Source organism: Palaemon carinicauda, chromosome 24 (genome assembly GCF_036898095.1).
Source record: "Palaemon carinicauda isolate YSFRI2023 chromosome 24, ASM3689809v2, whole genome shotgun sequence".
In the NCBI taxonomy this organism is placed as follows: domain Eukaryota; kingdom Metazoa; phylum Arthropoda; class Malacostraca; order Decapoda; family Palaemonidae; genus Palaemon; species Palaemon carinicauda.
The window spans coordinates 14,724,019-14,746,801 of record NC_090748.1 but is presented as its reverse complement, the minus strand read 5'-3'; the positions used below and the strand labels follow the sequence as shown (position 1 = coordinate 14,746,801).

Below are 22,783 nucleotides of genomic sequence, written 5' to 3'. Positions count from 1 at the left end.
ATCACTGGAGTATTATGAAGGCACATAGTTTAAAGGAACTGTGGATAAAGGCTGGCGTTGCAACCACCACAAGATATATTCCCCTCCATACGTTGGCAACTAGAATGGGCCCTGAAAAGTGCAAAGTTATCATCCTGCTTCATCAGCTGACTGGATGTGACTCAACAAGTAAATTCGGAACAAAAACAGCGGCTTTGAAGACCAAGCCTGAGAAATTTCTCCAGAACTTTGCCAGGTATCCATATGATACAGATTTCACCTTAGTGGAAAAATTTCTGGTGCAGGTGTATCCATTGAAAGCTCCAGGTGATTGTCAAACAATGGATCACCTCAGATACCATGTATTTCACCACAGTTCCAAAACAATCCTAGACCTTCCACCAACCAGCAGATTGATCAGAGTCCATATCCAAAGGGCTGTCTATGGGTCATACATGCAGACACACTGTTTGAATAATCCACATCTTGATCCCATAGACTTTGGTTTCTTTGAGCAGGATGGCCTATTGCGTCCAGTGCGGGATCAAATTTTGATGCCACCTGACTTTACTATGCCATGCACATGCACTTCATGTGCAACGAAACGTTGTTTCTGCAGGAAGCGTGGCATCAGGTGCTGCCCTTACTGTCAATGCCAAGCTTCAGGCAAGGGGTGCAAGAATGTAGGATAGATCATTATACAGAATAGATTTAATCACATTGAATGGTGGTTTGGATGTCAGCTCCACTTTCATAAAAGAATTTTCCTGGGTTGCGAAACGTCAGTGTTTGCAATGAGGATTTTTTCAATAGTTTGGTTTTACCCCTAAGGGTTCTGCATGATAACCATGTGTCACCGGCAACTAATTTACTTTGATTATTTGAACGATTCTTCATATCAAATTGTTTAGTTTAAAAATGGCATTTTTCCAATTTTCAAATATTTTCGTCTTGGGCCTGAGAGGGTTAAAAGACAGGTTTTAGACATTATGACATTATGATAGGTTTCTTACTATTTAATCATGTGCTGTTTAAAGATATGGAGCTGCTTTAATCTCTTTTGATACGCTTTCAAACAGCCAACATAACTAGCATAAAATTTTGAAAAATCGCATTTTTGCCATTTTTTTCGATATTTTGACTTGAAAATAAAAGGGTTAAGGTGTGTGTTTTTTTTCTTCAAATAATTTTTAAAAACTATCCTATGTAGTACTCTACTATAATCTACAAATAAAAGAATAAATTAGTTTACAACTGGGTTCTGGTTTAATTTTAAGTTTTTAGAGGCCCAGATTTTGAGCAACTGTCAAATTACGTCATTGCTTGAGTTCTGGTGACCTTGACCTTGACCTATTTTAATATTTCTTACTTTCATCTTATAGCATGCACTATAAGCTACACTTTGATGGGTATTTCATGCAAATAGCTTATTTCCTTACTGAGTTATTAAGATTTGAATTTCCCCTACTCCAAATTTTTGCGGAAATTTTTAGTATGGTCAATAGCTACAAAACCATCCCTAGCAAGATTGCTGCCGGGTTTCAGAATGTCTACCCTCGCTAAAATGATGCCCCAGGTGATGTTCTTTCAGAAAATAGTGAGTAACCTAGGGGCCCTTTTTAGCATGCGAACACCCCTTGGCTCCAGGAGTATAGTTGAAAACTAATTTAGAAAAATTTACCTAGGTGTTTTCAAGGCACTCATTTTCAGCAGCTATTTCTAGTGTCTCCAACGATGTTTTGAGTATTTCCATTGGGGCTTTAGTTGATTTAACCATTAATTAGGTTTTCTGGAGTAGCTATGTATGTTGGTGAGATTCATCCACTCATTTGTGATTGTTTGTCTGTTTTGAGGAAGTTTGTTACTTTTCCTCTTTTGAAGTTCATCAATTACAGCTCGTCGCTGTAAGTCGTCATACATAAGTACAGTAATTCACTTTTTTACTTACTGTATATTCCCCTGAACTAAAAGTTCAGGGGAATCCAGATTTAAGCGTCGCACGTGAGGCTCAAGCCATGTCGTCCTAATGGAAGGTTCCTTTAAGCAGCTTTCTAAGGGATATTTGGTTACAGTGATACTCCCAGAGAATTGACCACAGGTCTCCAGAATTCTAACTCCTGGCGCGAGTATCCTTAAAATTTCTCTTAAGGATATCGCATAATATCAGGGGACGTATATCTTGATACAACACATGGCAATCTTCACCCCGAATAGCATTTTCGCTTCAAGGGGGAAGAGTGGCAAAACTGAAGGGGAGCCGTTATCCAGGTTACTCTTCCTCCCGTACTATTACAAGGCTCCAAGATGGCGCTCATTCCTTTTTTGGTAGCGGTTTCGCACGGTGGTTTTCCCTGTTTATCTAGCGTTCTCGATCATTTCTTGAGAGGATTTATCATGCATTCTCCAGCATCTTCTGCCTCTGGAAAGTTGAGTATTTAATCTTTAGAGTGTATAATTTTTTAGCTCCTGCTTCACAGTGGAATTAATATAATTTAATGTGTTTTGTGAAGCATGGCCGGTCACCGGTCCGGGCGCCATGTTGGGCGCTGTCCTTCGTCATGCATGCTTTATTTAGTCAGCAGAACGACATTCCCGGTATTTAGCTTTAATGAATTATAGCTATTTAGGCAAAATTATACTAGTGAAGATATGATTATGCATATAAATTTCCTCTTCCTACATGTGTCGATCGTATACGCTAGAGTCTAGGCGATTTAAGTAGCCGAGATCTCGCCCTGCGCTAGGCTACCTAGCTTATTTGCTTTAGTATACTTTCATACATTATCCCCGTCTACCCTCGTGTATTGTTTTATCAATTCAAGAGGAGATAGATTATCTCCTAGAATTATTTATATAACTCGATACTCGTCTCCTGCGGAGATTTAAGGGTAATCCCCCCTTCCCTCTGAGTGCCGCCATAAGCGGCAACCCTATCTTGGTCTTGCCATAGAGTAGTTCACTCCGGCTTGACTAGGCTAGTGTTTCCTGTCTCCCACCCTTGACGGCGAATATCGTGGCTTGGGTTTCCGATAGTTACTGAGAGCATTCAGTCTTTATGCCGACGACTTAGCTGCCGGGTGAGTAGTCACTCCCGTGCCGGCTTACAGTTGCCGGCATAGGAGTCCTAGCTTCCCTAGACCACACCTGAAGTGGTAGTACAGTGCCGCTACGATTGATTTGCCGCTAGCCAATTTGGTGCGGTCATGAGACCTACCACTAACTAAAATAATCTGTAAAAAAAAAATGGTTATTGATAAATATATGAAATTTTAACCGAGTACTCACCAATCATCACCTAATACTTGGAAGGGCCAAACTTGTTCTTCTTACAAGCTTCGAGTCGTCTGGGCATGGAAGAAATAAAGTTTTCACAAAGCGCTGGGTCGATGCTTTCCCAGACCTCGCGTATGGCCGCCTTGAGTTTTTCAACTGTAGAGACATCCCTGTCCTGTAATTTGCGTTTGATTAACGCCCAAAGGTTCTCAATAGGTGAGAGGTCAGGGGAATTAGCTGGCCACTTATTTAAAAGCTTAATGTCACAATCAGAAAACCAATTAAGGATCAAAGGAGTTGTGTGGCAACGTGCCCCATCCTGTTGAAAAGTGTCACAGCCAGTCTTTTCAAAACTCGTCTCTAAAACATCGTTCAGTAATGTATAATAAATTTGTTGGTTGACCCTTACGTTCTTCTCAAACACAACCAACTCTCCAACACCACCAAAACCCACACAACCCCATACCATTACCCCCGCAGGGTACTTTTCACGCCTTTGGCAAAGCCTTTCGTCATTCGGATTGGCGCGTGGACTCCGCCACACTTTTGAACAATAGCCAGAACTAACTAAGAACGTGGCTTCATCACTAAACAACACTCGTTTCCACTCATCTACGCCCCAATGACCATATTCCTTGACAAACTCCTTTCTTTGAACCTTATGTTTAGCAGTAATAAGGGGCTTCCGCGCAACAACTTTCTTGAAACCTAGTTTTTTGCTAAGGTACTTGCGCACAGTGCTAACAGCCACGTTTCCCAAAATGTTTGGGTTTTCTTCCTTAAATTTACGTGCACTGTGAGTAGGATGAAGCTCTGCTTCACGTTTCAACACCTTAAGAGTTCGCTCAGACACTTTCATATGCCTCCCAGTGCTCTTTGAATGGACGGGTACGGTGGTACCCCCCGACGCCCTATACTTAGCGAGGATATTCCTAATGGTTCTCGGTTTTACACCAGTTTGTTCACTTATTTGTTTTGTTTTTAAACCTATTTTGTGACACTCTATCACTCTCACAATGTTGTCGTGGGATGTATAACCCGTGGACATTATTATTATGGTCACTACAACACTCTAAACCCAGGCGCTTAGGTCTAAAATTGGGTTTAAGGCCGCACAGAAAGTTTGACAAACGTTCCTCTAAACACTTCTGTGAGAGACTAACGGGTTAGTGCAGTCCACCCACGCACTGAGGGAAGAATGAGAAAAATGCCAATTAGTGATTTTTTTGCTCAGGTATTTTTTCACTGAAGTTAGACCGTATTTACCGCTTTTCACAGCTACGCGACACTTTTCAACTGGACGGGGCACGTTGCCACACAACTCCTTTGATCCTTAATTGGTTTTCTGATTGTGACATTAAGCTTTTAATTAAGTGGCCAGCTAATTCCCCTGACCTCTCACCTATTGAGAACCTTTGGGCGTTTATTAAACGTCTCTACAGTTGAAAAACTCAAGGCCGCCATACGCGAGGTCTGGGAAAGGATCGACCCAGCGCTTTGTGAAAAATTTATTTCTTCCATGCCCAGACGACTCGAAGATTGTAAGAAGAACAAGTTTGGCCCTTCCAAGTATTAGGTGATGATTGGTGAGTACTCAGTTAAAATTTCATATATTTATCAATAACCATTTTTTTTTTACAGATTATTTTAGTTAGTGGTAGGTCTCACGACCGCACCAAATTGGCTAGCGGAAAATCAATCGTAGCGGCACTGTATAATGCCGCCACCTTCTCCCCTGCGGTCTAGAAGACAAGTCTTGTTTTGGCAGACCCCAGGCTGAAGAATAGATATTCTTCTGCCGCCTAGGATGGCGCTGATAGTGAAACAGGGTTTCACCCTTGTTTGGTAATGGCGGCAACTCTGCCGCCTTCTTCTAACACAACATACAAGACCCTTTCCCTGCCCCTCTCTGTCCTTTAGCAATAGCCTAACCATCACACCTCTGTGGCCGTCGTCCTACACTCTCCCCGCTTGGCGGGCAGATTGTAGCGCCGGCCGGGCTCCTACATAGACGGCTTGATAGTCAATCTGACTTTCCCCTACGGACGCAAGGCTCCGGGAAAGGTTGTGCCGGCTGTAACGGCTGCCGGTGGGAGACCCCTTTTGCCTTTGAGTGTTCTTCAGTCCTCCCTTGGTCTGCCATCCTCATCCCTGGAACCGGCAGTGACCGGCATCAGATCTTGTGGCTGGGTGGAAGCTTGAATGATTCATTCTCTCCTTCCATTTGAACCCTCATTCTGGAGGAAGGCAGTAGGATTAATTTACCTACACTCTTATTTATTGTACAAAGCTACATTAACCCTGGATAGGTACGGTGGGTCGTTTGCGACCCCGAGCGTCAAAAAAAAACAGGTTTTTCTCACGTGACTCACCCCTGTGACTGAATTTGTGGGTGATCGACCTGCAGGAGGTGTCTCCCCTACACGCTCTAGTAGTGTCCAGATGTGCATTGCTGTAGCTGTACTCCTTCCCCGATTTCTGAGACGAGTCGGGGTCGTTCGCGTCCGAGTTTACCCTTCTGAGGTAGTTTGCATAATTATCAAAGTTATTACGTATTATGAAATTGTCGTAGAATGGTGCAACTTGTATAGGTTATCAGTTGTGGAAAGTCTTGGTGGATTGTTTGGCTACCATGTGCATGTTTTTTTTTTTAGTTAAAATGTCGTTCATCACCACGAGGACCATTTTACCGCGAGTGCCCCTTTTTCATTTTTTTTCATTTTTTTGCCAAGTCATTTTTCCGTAAGATATTGCCAAATAGTGTCGTAAAACTTTTGCTTGTTTAGTGTTGGAAAGTGTGTCTAGATGATCTGGCTACCCATGCATGACTTTGTTTTTGTCAGATACGACGTAGTTATTGGTATATTGGGTATTTAACTGCGGTTACCAATTTCTGTTTTTTTTTTCAATATTTGTAAAAATTACTACGTAGTAAGGAATTGCCGTATATTATTCATTTTTTTTTTCATGTTTATGTGTTAGAAAGTGTGCCTTGATGGTTGGGCTAACACGTGCATGTCTTTTGTTTTATCTGAGATGTCGTATATCAGAATGTCGGGCATTTTACCGCGAGTGTCCCTTTTTAATTTTTTTTAATTTTTTTGCCAAGTCATTTTTCCGTAAGATATTGCGAAATAGTGTCGTAAAACTTTTGCTTTTTTAATGTTGGAAAGTGTGTCTAGATGATCTGGCTACCCATGCGTGATTTTGTTTTTGTCAGATACGACGTAGTTATTGGTATATTGGGTATTTAACTGCGGTTGCCAATTTCTGTTTTTTTTTCAATATTTGTAAAAATTTACTACGTAGTAAGGAATTGCCGTATATTATTGATTTTTTTTTCATGTTTATGTGTTATAAAGTGTGCCTTGATGGTTGGGCTAACACGTGCATGTCTTTTTTTTTTATCTGAGATGCCGTATATTAGAATGTTGGGCATTTTTCCGCGAGTGCCCCTTTTTATTTGTTTTGCATTTTTTTGCTTAGTCATGTTACCGTAAGGAATTGGCAAGTAGTGTCGCAAAACTTATATTTTTATAGTGTTGGAAAGTGTTTCTAGATGATCTGGCTACCCATGCCTATTTTTTTTTTAGCCAGATATGGCGTATATATAAGTATGTGTTCGATTTTCCTGTGATTGCCATTTTTTCGTTTTTTCCCATTTCTTTCAAAATTACTACGTACTAAGGAACTATCACAGAGTAATATTTCATTTATATGTTTATTTGTCAGAAAATATGCCTTGATGGTTTGCCTAGCACGTGGCTGAAATTTTTTTTTCTGAAATGCCGTATATTAGAATGGCCATTTTTCCACGAGTGCCCCTTTTTATTTGTTTTGCATTTTTTTGCTTAGTCATGTTACCGTAAGGAATTGGCAAGTAGTGTCGCAAAACTTATACAGTGATACCTCGGTAGTCGAACGACTCTATACTCGAACAATTCGGAGTTCGACCAAAATTTTCGAGAAATTTTTGCTGCGGTGCTCGACCAAAAATTCGGTACTCGACCAGCCGAACACGTGACGACCGCATGGGCTTTGTGATGATCGCGCCATCTCGGCCACTCTCGCTTGTTCGGGAAGCATCAGTTCTCTCGAGAGCGTCACTCAGACAACGCGCGATCAGCATTCGTTGTGATTTAGTGATTTTCAGTGCTTTTAATTGCTTTTTTAGCTTTCATAATGAGTCCCAAGAAAGTAATGAGTGTTAAGGGGAAGGAGAAGAGGAAAACAGTGCGAACAACGATCGAGTTGAAGAAGGAAATTATAGCGAAATATGAGAATGGTGTACGAGTGTCCGATTTAGCGGTAGAATACGGAATGGCGAAGTCGACCATTTCTACGTTTTTAAAGCATAAAGAAATGATTAAGAAGGCGAATGTTGCAACGGGAGTTACGGCGGTAACTAAGCAAAGGCCACAAGTGATTGAGGAGATGGAAAAGTTGCTTTTAATATTTATTAAAGAAAAACAGTTGGCCGGGGAAAGTGTTAGTGAAGCGTTCATTTGTGAAAAAGCGTTGCATATCTATGAAGAATTAGTGAAGAAAAGTCCGAGTACCAGTGAAAGTGATTCATTTACATTTAAAGCGAGCAGGGGTTGGTTTGAAAAGTTTCGTAATAGAACAGGTATTCATCGTGTTACTAGGCATGGGGAGGCAGCTAGTTCGGATCAAATTGCAGCCGATAAATACGTGGGGGAATTCGATCGGTACATAAATGAACAAAATTTGATCGCACAACAAGTCTTTAATTGTGATGAGACTGGGTTATTTTGGAAGAAAATGCCAGCCAATACGTACATTACCAAGGACGAGACGAAGATGCCAGGTCACAAGCCAATGAAAGATAGGCTAACATTGTTGCTGTGTGCAAATGCAAGTGGCGATTGCAAGATCAAACCCTTGTTAGTGTACCACTCGGACAACCCCCGGGTGTTCAAACGAAATAATATTTGTAAAAGTGCACTACCAGTTATGTGGCGCTCGAACACTAAATCTTGGGTCACAAGACAATTCTTTACTGAGTGGATAAACGAAGTGTTTGCCCCCCAGGTTAAGGCTTACCTCATTGAAAAGAGCTTGCCAATGAAATGTCTTCTGGTTATGGACAATGCTCCTGCACATCCTCCAGGTCTCGAGGATGACTTGAAAGAAGAATACAGCTTTATCAAAATCAAATTCTTGCCCCCCAATACTACTCCCATACTCCAGCCCATGGACCAACAGGTCATTTCAAACTTCAAAAAACTCTATACCAAGGCCCTTTTCAGAAAGTGTTTTGAAGTGACCAGTGACACGAAGTTGACCCTAAAGGAATTCTGGAAGGAACACTTCAGCATCCTCAACTCTGTTAACATGATTGACCAAGCTTGGCGAGGTGTGACCTATAGGACATTGAACTCTGCCTGGCGTAAGCTGTGGCCATCATGTGTCACAGAGAGGGAGTTTGAAGGTTTCCAACCAGAGGCGGGTCCAAGCACTGCTACCCCTGTAATTTCTGATGACACTGATGTCGTTGAGGAAATTGTTGTCATGGGCAGGAGTTTGGGGCTTGAGGTCGACAAGGATGATATTGATGAGCTTGTAGAAAGCCATTCTACCGAGTTGACTGTGGAGGAATTGTTGCACCTGCAACAACAACAGCAGCAGGATCTGATTGTGGAGCAGGAATCTTCAGAAGAGGATGAGGTAAGGGAGGATGTTCCAAGTTCTCTCATCAATGAAATTTGTTCCAAGTGGGCAGATGTGCAGGCTTTTGCTGAAAAATACCACCCAGAAATTGCAGTAGCAAACCGGGCAGTGCATATGTTTAATGATAGTGTCATGTATCATTTTCGAAGAATACTGCAGAGGAGGAAGAAACAATTAACAATAGACCAGTTTTTCACAAAAGAAAAGAAAGCTGCTACATCAAAGCCTGTTTCTCCTCCAAAGAAGAGACAAAGAAGAGAAGAAACCCCTGAAATAGATCTGCCCACCCTTTCATTGGAGAGAGAAACAACTCCTGAAGGAGAACTACCCCGCCACATCATGGAAGGGGACTCTCCTTCCAAGCAGTAACCTCCCCCTTCCATCCTCTCCACATCCATCCCTGTATGCCATCGAACCGCTGCTCAAAGGTATGTTCACTACAGTACAGAAAATGGTTTAAAATTGTTTTATTTTAGTACAGTAAATGGTTTAAAATTGTTTTATAGGATTTTCTGACCAATTTCATACACATTTAGATAATTATTGTTGTTTAGGTACACGTTTTATTAATATTTTGGGCCTGTTCGAGTGCTTGGGAACGGAATAGAATATATACCATTATTTCTTATGGGGAAAAAAAATTCGGTACTCGAACAAATCGGAGGTCGAACACGGATCTCGAACGGATTATGGTCGAGTACCGAGGTATCACTGTATTTTTATAGTGTTGGAAAGTGTTTCTAGATGATCTGGCTACCCATGCCTATCTTTTTTTTAGCCAGATATGGCGTATATATAGGTATGTGTTCGATTTTCCGGTGATTGCCATTTTTTCGTTTTTTCCCAATTCTTTCAAAATTACTACGTACTAAGGAACTATCACAGAGTAATGATTCCTCTAGATGTTTATTTGTCGGAAAATTTTGTTTACTTTTTTTTTGATTGAATATCATCAAATTTTTTTAGCTAAAATATTGTTTTACATTTTTTTTTTCGATTTTATTTCCCTTCAAAAAAAATTTTTTGGGTCAGAATTTTAATTTTATAGTCGTAAAATAATCGACAATTATCCAGCAACCCACCATACAATTTTTATGCATATCCAATAATAATTAGATTAGTAAATAACACCTTGAAATTGACATACCCTTCCTACATTTCAAGTGGCAGATTAGGGAGTCTGAGTCAGTGTGGTTGGCGGCCATTTTGTGGACATATCCGAAGCGTAAGCTGCCCTATCTATATATATTCTTGTTCCCTATAGAATTTGTGATATTTTGGTATATTTTTACCTGCATAAATATCATATTATATATTAAATATATGTATTTTTTTACGAAATTTCCAAGTACTCAAAAAATTACCTTTAGATATGGCCCCTGATATAAATGTAATTTACAAAATAATGAAGATTTTTTTACATATTTCTATTTTAGGATAACATATGTTTATTCCCTAAAAAAATTAGCCACTTCCTATTTCATTTGGGTACCCAAAAAAATTCATGAAATTTGGACAATTTTTTTTGGCCAAAAAAAGTTACCCTTTTTTTCTCATTTCAGATCTTCACCTCCATGGGTCTGACTTCATCCAAAATACATCAAGATGTGTCCTAAACATTCAAGAATCAATTCCTAAAAGGATTTGTGAATATATGTATAAACTTTTTTTTTATGAATTTTTATGTCAGGTCTTTTTTTTTTTCTACTTAATTTTTTAAAATATTTATAATAAATAGTTTTTCTGCAGATGAGTAGTATTTATCTTTACAGTTGTTTTAAGCATTCATTGAAGTTTTTTTTGGCAAAAGAAAAAAGGAGGTTACTGCAAAAACTGATTTTTCAAGAATTTTTTTTGGCGTCGGGGTCGTTCGCGTCCGAGTATACCCTTAAAGGGGTGTCCGAGGACCGTACCTATCCAGGGTTAATAAGGCAGCCCTTCACTCCATGCTTTCTCTCTATCTGTCAGCTAGTGCCACCAGGTACTAACTGCCGGCTGGACCTGTGCCACCAGGTACTAACCCAGCCGGCAGCGTGCCGGCTGGACTGGTGCCATCAGGTGCTAGCCTAGCCGGCAACATGCTGGCTGAACTACAGTATATGATTATACAGTAGCCAGTATATTTGCAGTATAGATATACTGCAGACAAAAAACTATAGTATATATTATACAGTAGTTTATATTTCCAACATACCCTGTGTGTCCTTTCACAGTCTATTGTTGTGACCAATTTTATATTGAAGTGAAGTATTCCTTCAATACAGTGATAAAGTCATCAGTTTATAACTCACCCCACAATATTAATACCTTTTATGGAAGTGTTAGTATACACTAATTCTGTCCCTAGAGGTTAGATCCCTTCTCTTTGAGTTTCCCTTAATAAGGTAAACCTAACATTAATATTGGGGGAGGTCACAGAAATTGGCTGGATAGGAGACACAGGTATGTGTCTTTCCTATTTCCTTTCTTACTTGCTATCCTAAGCTATAATGGTTAAGTTACCATATATTGCATAACCTGTTTATTAAGTGTAATAAACAACTGCATACTCATTTATATTTCCTTTCTTTACAGGAGGAGCCCAAAATGAAGTGCGAGGTGATCTACTGTAACCACAAGAGTAGGAACTTTTGTGGTCACATTATGTGCAAGACTCATGCCGCCTGCGCCATTATCACTGACACCTTTCGGTACTGGGACCCCCAGAACTGCAACGTCTGCTCGGCCATGGTGGTCGAAGGCTTCGACGACCCCAAGTCAACGGAGTCGAGGGATGCAGCACGAGAAAAGCTGCGCAAGTGGGTACGAGGGTTCCAAAAGAACTCTCCGGGACCGTACCTACCCAACGACAGGATGCGTTGCTTGCTGTTCCCTAAGGCCGGTAATGAAGCGGTCGTGCCCCAAACACGACCCGGACCTCCGTGTCCAGATTAAAATTGACGCTGACGTCAGTGATGCAATGCAAGGCATGGACATCCACCAGGAAGAAAGGATGTCTGAAGTGTCTACGGACACTGAGAAGGATCTCCTTAGTGATGATCCCGAGGAGGAGTCTACTCCACCTCCCGAAGGAGAAGAAGAGGTCGAGTCGTCGGAAGTGGGGGAGTCCCTTCCACCTGTGCCGGCACTAGAGCCGACACCATCTACGTCTTCAGCTCCTGACCTTCCATTGGACGCCATGAGCCAAGTAGTTTTGGCTCATATCACTACGCTCATGGAGAATATTCGCAAACAAAGCGAAGCAAGGGAAGTGAAGCCCGAGAAAGAGCTCCATGAAGCACGGACCACCGCCTCCCGAGGGTCATTTAAGCGACCCAGAGTTCAAGACCTGCCATCATGCTCCAAGACTAATCCCTGGAGGTACGCGGAATATATGCCGATTACCAACGGCAAACTCTACATCTCAGAGAAGATGGGAGCCATCCCCCTGAACGATATTCAATTCTGGCCGAGCTTCAATGCTTACCCTGACTGCTTCATTCGACTGAAGCATGAACCAGCATGAAAGGAGGAGACGGAACCAAAGGAGGTCATATTTTTTTACCATGATAAGGCACAGGCTCTCTTGGCGAGTAGCCTGAAAAGCGCGGGTTATACGAACTCGAAAGTATCTGCATTGCGCAAGAAACATTCTACCTTTCTTGCTCCTGCTTCAAGAGCCTTCCCCTTTACGTAGAAGGCATTCCAGGCTGTTTCCAAGGTAGTGGAGGCAGGCAAACCATACCCTGCACTAGAGGAGTGTAGGCCTCTGTCGTTAGCCCTGCCCATGGACGAGAAGGAATGGAAGGAAGTCCACCTAACCTTCTCAGTAGGGAAGCTAGATGCAGATATCGTGGGACGGCAGTTCAGCAAGAATCTCCCTAAACTGTCAGACTTTCTCTTGCACAGGGAGCAAGAGGCGAAGGAGAGGCTTGCCGGCTCCCTGTCCCTACAGAACTGCATCGAGATGTGTGCAGGCCACAAAAGCACCCCAGACATGCTTACGGTCCTGGCCAAAATGCATATGGCCACCTTAGTGTAGGACCTGTACGGCTTCATGAAGGCTAGGAGAGCCTGTAGAGAGTTTGTGTTTGCTGCGGCGTCAGTAAAACACGAACCCAGGAAGCTGATTTCTTCCAACATCTGGGGTAAAGACCTCTTCCCAAGTGAAGTGGTCAAAGAGGTAGTTGAGAAAGCCTCCACGGAGAATAGAAACCTTCTCCAGAAGTGGGGCATCTCTTCAAAGAGGAAGTCTTCTTCGGATGCGGGTCCCCAACCTAAACGGAAGTCGAAGAAGCCAAGATTACCATCTCGGCCTGCCCAGCAACATCCTACAGTCATCATGACTGCAGTACCCCAAGTGGTTGCTCAACCACAAACCACATTCCAAGTGGTACCTCAACAGCTGGTTGCCCAGTCACCAGCGTTCAACCCAGGGTTTGAGAGGCAAACCACTACCTTTCGTCCGAAAGGAAGAGGCTCCCGACGGGGCTCCTCAAGACATCCCTCCTGAGGAAGGGGAGGACGCGGTCAGGGTGGCAAACCCTCAGACCACCTAAGCAATGAGATGCTTCAGGTAGGAGGGAGACTCCAACACTTTCAGGATCGTTGGACCTTCGATCCTTGGGCCCACAGCCTAATCAAGAATGGACTAGGATGGAAATGGAACAAGTTTCCACCATCATTTCCTCAATTCTTCCAACACTCCACCCCCTTATTGGAAGAATATACCTAAGAACTCTAGAACAAAAAGGTTATAAGGAAAGCAAAGTCCATCAAATTCCAGGGAAGGCTGTTTTGTGTTCCCAAGAAGGACTCGGACAAACTCAGTGTCATTCTGGACTTGTCACCACTCAACAAGTTCATCGAGAACAGCAAGTTCAAGATGTTAACCCTTCAACACCTAAGGACCCTGTTACCCAAAGGGGCGTACACAGTCTCAATAGCCCTGGCAGATGCTTACTGGCACCTCCCAGTCAGCCGCCCCCTCTCTTCCTACCTAGTATTCAAGTTACAGAAGAAAAAGTATGTCTTCAGAGCCATGCCCTTCGGACTAAACATAGCCCCAAGGATCTTCACGAAACTTGCAAACACATTCGTTCAACATCTACGCCTAGAAGGTGTTCAGGTAGCAGCGTACAGTGAACCCTCATTTATCGCGGTAGATAGGTTCCAAACCCGGCCGCGATAGCTGAAAATCCGCGAAGTAGGGACACCATATTTACATATTTATTTAATATGTATATTCAGACTTTTAAAACCTTCCCTTTACGTAGTACTGTTAACAAACTACCCTTTAATGTACAGAACACTTAATGCATGTACTACAGTACCCTAAACTAAATCAGGCACAAATATTAAAGGCGATTTTATATCATGCGTTTCCTAAAAACGCCAAAATGCACGATAAAAAATGACAACCAATGTTTTTTTTACGTTTATCTCTGATCATAACGAAGAAACAGACGCATTTACACATCTGTGTATAGGTTAGTTTTTGCATCGACAGCAATCTTACCAAGTATTGATTATATGTTGACTTTGTTATTACCAATGTTCTACTTAATTTTTCTTAGAACTTCCAAATAAATGAAATGAATGCCATTTATATAATGTTTTTCTTTATGACGCCGCCTGAAACGGAAACCTTCCATTTGTTTACGCTCCATCTTCGATCATAATAAACAAACGAACGCATTAAACACACATGCTCAAAGTGATAACTAATGATATAACAAACATTTAGTAAACATTATGTTATTACAAATATTTTACTTATCGTATCCATATAAATTCCTAAATTCGTAGCAAAGCTTGAAACATTTTTTTCCTTATGCGTTTAATCCACAATAGCAAACTGACGCTAATGACAGAATGATAATTTACGATAATTTTAAACTGTTACAAAAGATAATTGTTCTTTCCATATCAAAAATACTTTTCCAAACTTCAGTTATAAGTCAACTTGTACCCACCTCACCATATGCAAAAAAGGTAAAAGAAGAAGAAAGTACGAGGCCATTTTTAAAGTCATCGAAAAATTAAGTTACCGCTATTACGTTCGATGTGACAGAGAGAGAGAGAGAGAGAGAGAGAGAGAGAGAGAGAGAGAGAGAGAGAGAGAAAGATAGAGAGAGAGAGAATGGTTTTAAATGTACTAAATAATAAATATGATAGGTTATAACACATTGGTGCTTATGTAATATTAACTGTATAGATGGTTTGAATAAGTTAAGAAATGGTGTAAACAATTCTTTGTTAATGTATTCGTACCGCGCATATTCTTAAGAACGGAAGCTAGACATCAGCTGATGTGATCACAGCCAAAAGTAAAACAAAAAGAAGTAAAAAATACTCAATTTTTAAAACACACCCGAAATTTAAAAACATAAGTACATGTTTTATTATAGCGCAATTGACTATTTAAAGAGTAAAAGTTTTCTGGAATAGAATGGTGTTTCCTAAAAAATAGTAGTTTGCTGACAAAATCGGATACCGTATTTTAAGCTATGATTGAAATGGATGTATACACGGTATAATTTTTTCTTTTTGTATTTAATTGACACTTTAAGAAAACCGATTTTGGTTTCTTCATCTATTTGTAATTATTGTATAACACGAGAGAGAGAGAGAGAGAGAGAGAGAGAGAGAGAATCAGCTGTTGTAATCGAATGCCGTGTTTTTGTTTCCTGTACCTCGTGAAGCGAGGAATTGATCGCCACAACTAACAATATTCATGTTAATTTCATTCTTAAACTCAAGTTGCCATATGTGAACTAAGGTTTTATTTTTTACGGGGAGAGAGAGAGAGAGAGAGAGAGAGAGAGAGAGAGAGAGAGAGAGAGAGAGAGAGAGAGAGAGAGAGAGAGAGAGTTGTTTTAAATGTAATAAACAAAAAAATATGATAGGTTATAACACATTGGTGCTTATGTAATATCAACTGTATGGATGGTTTGAATAAGTTAAGAAATGGTATAAACAATACTTCGTACACGCATATTCTTGAGACCGGCAGCTAGACGTCAGCTGATCTGATCACAGCCAAAAGTAAAACAAAAAGAAGTCAACAATACTCGATTTTTAAAACACACCCGAAATTTAAAAACAAAAGTACACGCTTTCCTAATGTGCAATTAACTATTTAAAGAGTAGCAATTTTCTAGAATAAAATTATGTTTCCCCCAAAAATAGTAGTTTGCTGATGAAATCGGATGCTGTATTTAATGAAAAAAGTCCGCGAAGTCGTGAATCCGTGATGGTCGAACCGCGAAGTAGCGAGGGCTCACTGTACCTGGACGACTAGCTGGTGTGGGCAGCATCCAAAACCGCTTGTCGGCAAGCATCCAAGAAAGTGATCCAGTTCCTGGAACATCTGGGAGTTTCAATTTCTGGGAATCTTTTGGAACCACACCGCCTGTCCATTCCTCCCAAGAAGAGGAGAGAGATTGCGGGGTCTGTCAAGAGACTACTGAAATCCGACAGGATCTCAAGACGCCAACAGGAAAGAGTACTGGGCTCTCTCCAGTTTGCAGCAGTAACAGACCCAGTGCTAAGAGCACAGCTGAAAGATGCGTCAGGAGTCTGGAAAAGATACGCATCAAACCCTCGAAGAGATCTACAAAGACCGATACTGACCTTACTACGATCACCTCTCAAGCCGTGGTCGAAGGTCAAGAGCCTAATGAGGACCGTGCCCTTGTAACCACCTCCCCCATCGGTGACCATCCACACGGATGCTTCGACGGAAGGATGGGGAGGTCACTCCCATCAAAAGAACACCCAAGGGACTTGGTCATCCCTGCTCAAGACCTTTCACATCAATATTCTGGAGGCCATGGCAGTCCTCTTGACGCTAAAGAAACTATCCCTTTACAGATCAGCCCACATCAGGCTGGTCTTGGACAGCGAAGTGATGGTGAGATGTCTGAATCGACAAGGCTTGAGATCGCCCCACATCAACCATGTGATGTTAGCCATCTTTCGTTTAGCGAAAAAGAAGAGATGGCACTTTTCAGCAGTTCACCTACAAGGGTTCCGCAATGTGACAGCGGACGCTCTATCCAGGCTAAAGCTGATAGAATCAGAATGGTCCCTAGGCGCTGACTCATTCTCCTTCATTTTGGAGCAAGTCCTGGAACTGCAGATCGACCTCTTCGCGACGAGCGACAACAAGGAACTACCTCGATATGTAGCCCCATACGAGGACCCTCTAGCAGAGGCGACTGACTCCATGTCCCTCGTTTGGAACGAATGGACCCGGATCTACCTGTTCCCTCCAACCAATCTCCTGCTGAAGGTCCTCAACAAGCTGAGACCCTTCAAGGGAACGGCAGCTCTAGTCGCCCCCAAGTGGCCCAAGAGCAACTGGTTCCCTCTGGTAACGGAATTGAAGCTGAGGCTGGTCCCTCTACCGAGCCCAGCTCTATCTCAACAGGTTCAGAAGTCAACTGTCTTCGCTTCATCACAGAAAACCCAAAACCTTCATCTCATGATTTTCTCGCCCTAGTGGTAAAGAAAGGATTTGGGATCTCAAAAGGCAGTATAGACTTCTTAGAAGAATACAAGTCAAAGTCAACCAGAAGACAATACGAATCGTCTTGGAGATTCATGAACAAGGCCTGGCTGCCAATACGATAACTACGTGCAAGTCAGCCTTGACTAGACCTCTTCTATACGCCTTCCAGGTGGACCTGGCGAACGAAATCTTTAACAAGATCCCGAAAGCATGCGCTAGACTTAGATCTGGAGCCCCTCCGAAGCCCATTTCATGGTCCCTGGACAAGGTTCTACACTATGCTTCAACCTTGAACAATGAAGATTGTTCTCTTAAGGATCTAACTCAAAAAGTTATTTTCCTGTTCGCTATAGCCTCAGGGGCTAGAGTTAGTGAAATAGTAGCCCTATCAAGAGACGAGGGCCATATTCAGTTCACAGAAGTGGGAGAACTGAATCTCTTTCCTGATACTACCTTTCTCGCCAAGAAAGAGCTACCCATCAAGAGATGGGGTCCCTGGAGAATTTGCCCTCTAAAGGAAGATGTCTCTCTATGTGCAGTAGAATGTCTAAAGGTCTATCTTCGAAGAACTTCAGACTTCAGGGGAGGACAGCTCTTCAAAGGAGAAACCTCAGGGTCAAACTTATCCCAAAAGCAACTGAGGGCGAAGCTCACCTACTTCATTCGCAGAGCGGATCCTGACAGTACATCCGCACTTCATGATCCAAGAAAAATTGCTTCCTCACTGAACTTTTTTCAGTATATGGACTTTGAGCGTCTGAGCTCATACACTGGATGGAAGTCATCCAGAGTGTTTTACAAACATTATGCGAAGCAAGTGCACGAACTTAAACGTTATGTGATGGCGGCAGGTAGTGTAGTAAAACCTGTCGTCTAGTGCTGCGATGAACAGTGAATTGATTGGGCCTTTCAATTCGGGTGAAAAGGTGTTGACACCTTCTTGGGCAATACCCTTTTATGTGAGTGTCACCCTGGTGACACTAGAACTGTTCAATTTCAGGTGCTGAATTATACGAATGACACTTGTGCCCTGTGTACGTTGTACACAGTGTTGATATCCAACATTTACAGAAAAATTATACTGATAAAATTTTTCAATTTATGAGTGGCATTAATTTTCTTCCTTTTCAGGTAGAAAAACTTTGACTGTACATGTTGAATGTATAATTTTCCTTCATGTTCTTTCCACTTGTTATCCCATTTTCTCATTTAGCCTAAATAAATGAATAAAAAGAGTGCAACTGTATCTTATTTCGCCCCTCAAGTAGCAAAATAAAATGTAGCCAGAGTTCTTTTACTTATTTTCCTAAGTAAAACTTATTCTGATTGTACCAATACATGGAAACAAATAGATCTAGTTGATACTTATATTTGTTCCTACATGTATACAAACCTTGAGACTTTTTTACTGTGTAGCAAGACACTTTCCTGCAGGGGGCAGGAAGCCTTAACATTGTTCCATGATAAGTGGTAATGACGTATAACGGTAACGTCATATTTCTCCATGGTCTAGATGACCATATAAAATTGTCCCAAGGTTAAGGCACTTATACAAATCCACAGATACAGTACCTTCAAGTAATTCTCTGGTAAACTTCCATCAGGACGACATAGCTTGAGCCCAAAAAATGGATTTTGAAGCGAAGCGAAAAATCTATTTTTGGGTGAGATGACCATGTCGTCCTGATGGACCCACCCTCCTTTTCTAAGAAAAGGCTTAGGTAAAGATCCCTCCTGAAACTACTATATCTGTAGCACCATGCTCAATGCTACAAGGAATGAGCGCCATCTTGGAGCCTTGTAATAGTACGGGAGGAAGGGTAACCTAGATAACGGCTCCCTTCAGTTACGCCACTCTTCCCCCTCGAAGCGAAAACGCTATTCGGGGTGAAGATTGCCATGTGTCGTATCAAGATATACGTCCCCTGATATTATGGGATATCCTTAAGAGAAATTTTAAGGATACTCGTGCCAGGAGTTAGAATTCTGGAGACCTATGGTCAATTCTCTGGGAATATCACTGTAGCCAAATATCCCTTAGAAAGCTGCCTTTAGGAACCTTCCATCAGGACAACATGGCCATCTCACCCAAAAATAGATTTTTTGCTTCACTTCAAAATCCATTATTCTAAAACTTCCGGTAACCAGATTAAACCAAATTTTTGAATGCCAGTAAGGGAAATTTACAGACAAATCCTGTGTCCATGTGAATATGATGTTTTTTTTTCAATTAGCAATGTCTGAAAGCCATTGACCTTCCTGACTTCAATATAATTTTCACTGCTTTCTGTATTGTGACAGAATAGTTTTTCTCAGCATTTATATCAATAGCTATTAGTAGTCATTGGTCAACCAAACATTTATGAGTGAATTTTTATAAGTGTATGCACTGCACAAGAAACTATCATGTTGAAATGTTTAGACCCTATTTGGAAAAGCAGGATGCTATAAGCCTAAAGGCTCCAACAGAGAAAATAGCCTAGTTAGGAAAGGAAAATAGGAAATATAGATTAGTGTCCATGAGTGTACCCTCTAGCAAGAGAACTCTAACCCAAGACAGTGGAAGAGCATGGTACAGAAGCTATGACACTACCCAAGACTAGAGAACAATAGTTAGATTTTGGAGTGTCCTCCTAGAAGAGCTGCTTACCATAGCTAAAGAGTCTTCTACCCTTACCAAGAGAAAAGTAGCCACTGAACAATAACAGTACTGTATAGAAGTTAACCTCTTGAGTAAAGAAGAAATTTTCTCTTATCTTAGTGTTGTCAGGTGTATGAAAAAAGAGGAGAATGTGTGTATATGTAAGCAAAGGAAATGAGCCGTAACCAGAGAGGAATCCAATCTAGTACTATCTGGCTCGTCAAAGGACCCAATAACTCACTAGCGGCAGTATCTCAATGGATGGTCTGTGCTTTGGGCAACCTACTGAGTAATTTCTGTGAAAATGCAGGAGTTCTGTACATCGTTAACTGTCTGTTAACTATAAATTCTTTATGAAAACATCAAAAGCTGTAAATTTCATAATTTTCATAGACATACAGCATGACTTTCGAAGTTATTTTAATCCTTCTTTGCCAACTGAATGTTTATCTCAATTTTTATCTATCACTAATGAGGTGATTTGGAATTTAGGATTTTGTCTAATCTATATTGCTCATGAGGAAAAACCAAATATTCCTAATGGTTTCTACTGTATTATGAAAAAATGAGACAATGTTGAATATTATTTTGTATCTTTTCAGAAACAGATATTATTGTATCATTTCACTGCATGGTGTATTGCACTGTAATATAATGCTTTGATAATTTTTATTTGTATGCATATGTATGCAATTATTGTATGAGACAAAGTATCACTGAAACTCAGTTGTATATTAATGTATACTATTCCTTTTGTTTGCAGTACTTAGGCTTCACTTGTGGTTTAGTTAGAGGTTGTCTAGCCAATCTTGGAGTCACCTGCGTAGTCACAGCCGAAGTGACTCAACTTCCAGCTTGCAAATTTCAGATTCAGGTTCACCGTGGATGATCCATAAAGAACAAATAAAGCCAGTTCACAGCTCACGATGATTTTTGGATATTAATCAACAAACCATTCCTTACAGTGTGTTGTGAGGTTGTATTCTATTTGAAATTTGGAGAATTTGTCATATCTTGTATAATGGGTTAGTTATGTTTGGTAAATATAGTACAGATTTACTTTATATTTGTTGATTTAATTTCATATTTTGTTAAAAGCATCAAGAAAAGTACAGGTTGCTTTTATGACAGTAAGAAGCTTCATTTTGGAATGAATGAGAGTACAGGCACTGTATAGTATACATTAGTACAGTATTTGACATTTTTTATATATACAGTGATTAGTAACTTATCGTTCTAAATGACTTTTGATGTTCTTCGGCCTTAACGTTATACGTTATTATAAAAAGCCTTGCTTTTCATGTCGGTCTATCCGAGTGGTTTGCTTTTGATGAAATTAGGTACTATTCCATATTTTGTGCCCTCCTTATCTCTTGTTATTTCACTGTGAGAACATTGTAGAAATTGCATGTATCTGTTCCAGATATACAGTACAGTACTACACTTGAATGTTTTTGTTGTGTATATTTAGTATGATAACAAGTTTATGTATAACATCTGAAGTATTTTTATTTTCCTGCTGTTAGTGAATAGATGGTCTTATATGTTCTTCAAGAAAAATAATGATCATATTAAAAAGTAAGAATTATATTTATCCAGTAGTAAGCAACACATTTATTATACATTAGGTATCATGTCGACAGTTGATAAAAAGAGATGCTGAAGGTTCTAAATTGTAAACAATGTAACATTTATTATACAATAAATTCTTTATTGTATGTGATCAGTGTTGATTTACATTTTGAAACCAGAGGGAAACCTAGAAGTGTGTGCATTGCCTTACGCAATAAGAAGATAAGTATACTTTGTATTGTAAATTAGAAATATAAAATACAGTATATTAAATGTATGAAATATTGTTTGAAAATGGAAAACATACAAAGCTGATTGTATTTTTCTGTTCACTTTACATGATTATAAGATGCACAAAAGTTTTGAAGGTCAGTTTAGTTTGACATTTCAGTTGGTGGTAATTGATAATAAAAGATATATGGTTTTATATTTTTTTTTAGTTTGCATGCACCTATTTGTGGTGACACTCATAGTAGGAGCTATATGGAGAGTTCTTGGTAAATAGAATTAAGTTAATAGTCTCAATGAAGATTTCTCTGACCAAATATTTTAAAGAGACTATTGCTGTAAATGCCTTATTTTCAGTGTATATTCTGTGACATTCTGATGAATCATAAAGCGTGTACATTCTTAAGGAGTAAACCAAACGACTATGGAATAAAAGAAGCATCATCATCATGAACATTATTACTTTTAAATTTCCTTTTGGTTTTAGATGTGAAATAGGTTTTCTCTACAGTCTATTCTGGGCACTTTCTGGCTGAATTCCCATCTGGTTAAGGTTTTCATTATGTTTGAATAAAACAAGTTAATGTGGTTTCTGTTGTGACTTAGGAGCTCCTTTGTGTCACTGAATAAGCAATACTGGAGTGTTTCCTGTAACAAAGGAAATGGATACAATAAAACATCACTAAAATTATTACATGAATAATGGAAAGGATTCAAGCCGATGCACAGTTGGAACATGTTTTGAAAAGATTTTTGGGCTCAGCCATGTTGTCCTGATGGAAGGTTCCTTTAGGCAGCTTTTTAGGGATATTTAGCTACAGTGATACTCCCAGAGAATTAACCATAGGTCTCCAGAATTCTAACTCCCGGCGCGAGTATCCCTAATATAACTTTAAGGATATCAC

At 40.4% G+C, this 22,783-nt stretch overlaps 1 protein-coding gene across 1 annotated transcript in view; it reads left to right on the top strand.

The window, feature by feature from the left end:
• The window catches only part of Trs33 (trafficking protein particle complex subunit Trs33), a 120,892-nt gene extending 98,818 nt beyond the window's left edge, over nucleotides 1-22,074 (top strand). The window contains exon 4 of the mRNA XM_068348083.1: nucleotides 20,842-22,074. Coding sequence (XP_068204184.1) covers nucleotides 20,842-20,967 — 126 coding nt within the window. The 3' untranslated portion in view covers nucleotides 20,968-22,074. The remainder of the gene's footprint in view (nucleotides 1-20,841) is intronic.
• Nucleotides 22,075-22,783: the final 709 nt, after the last annotated feature.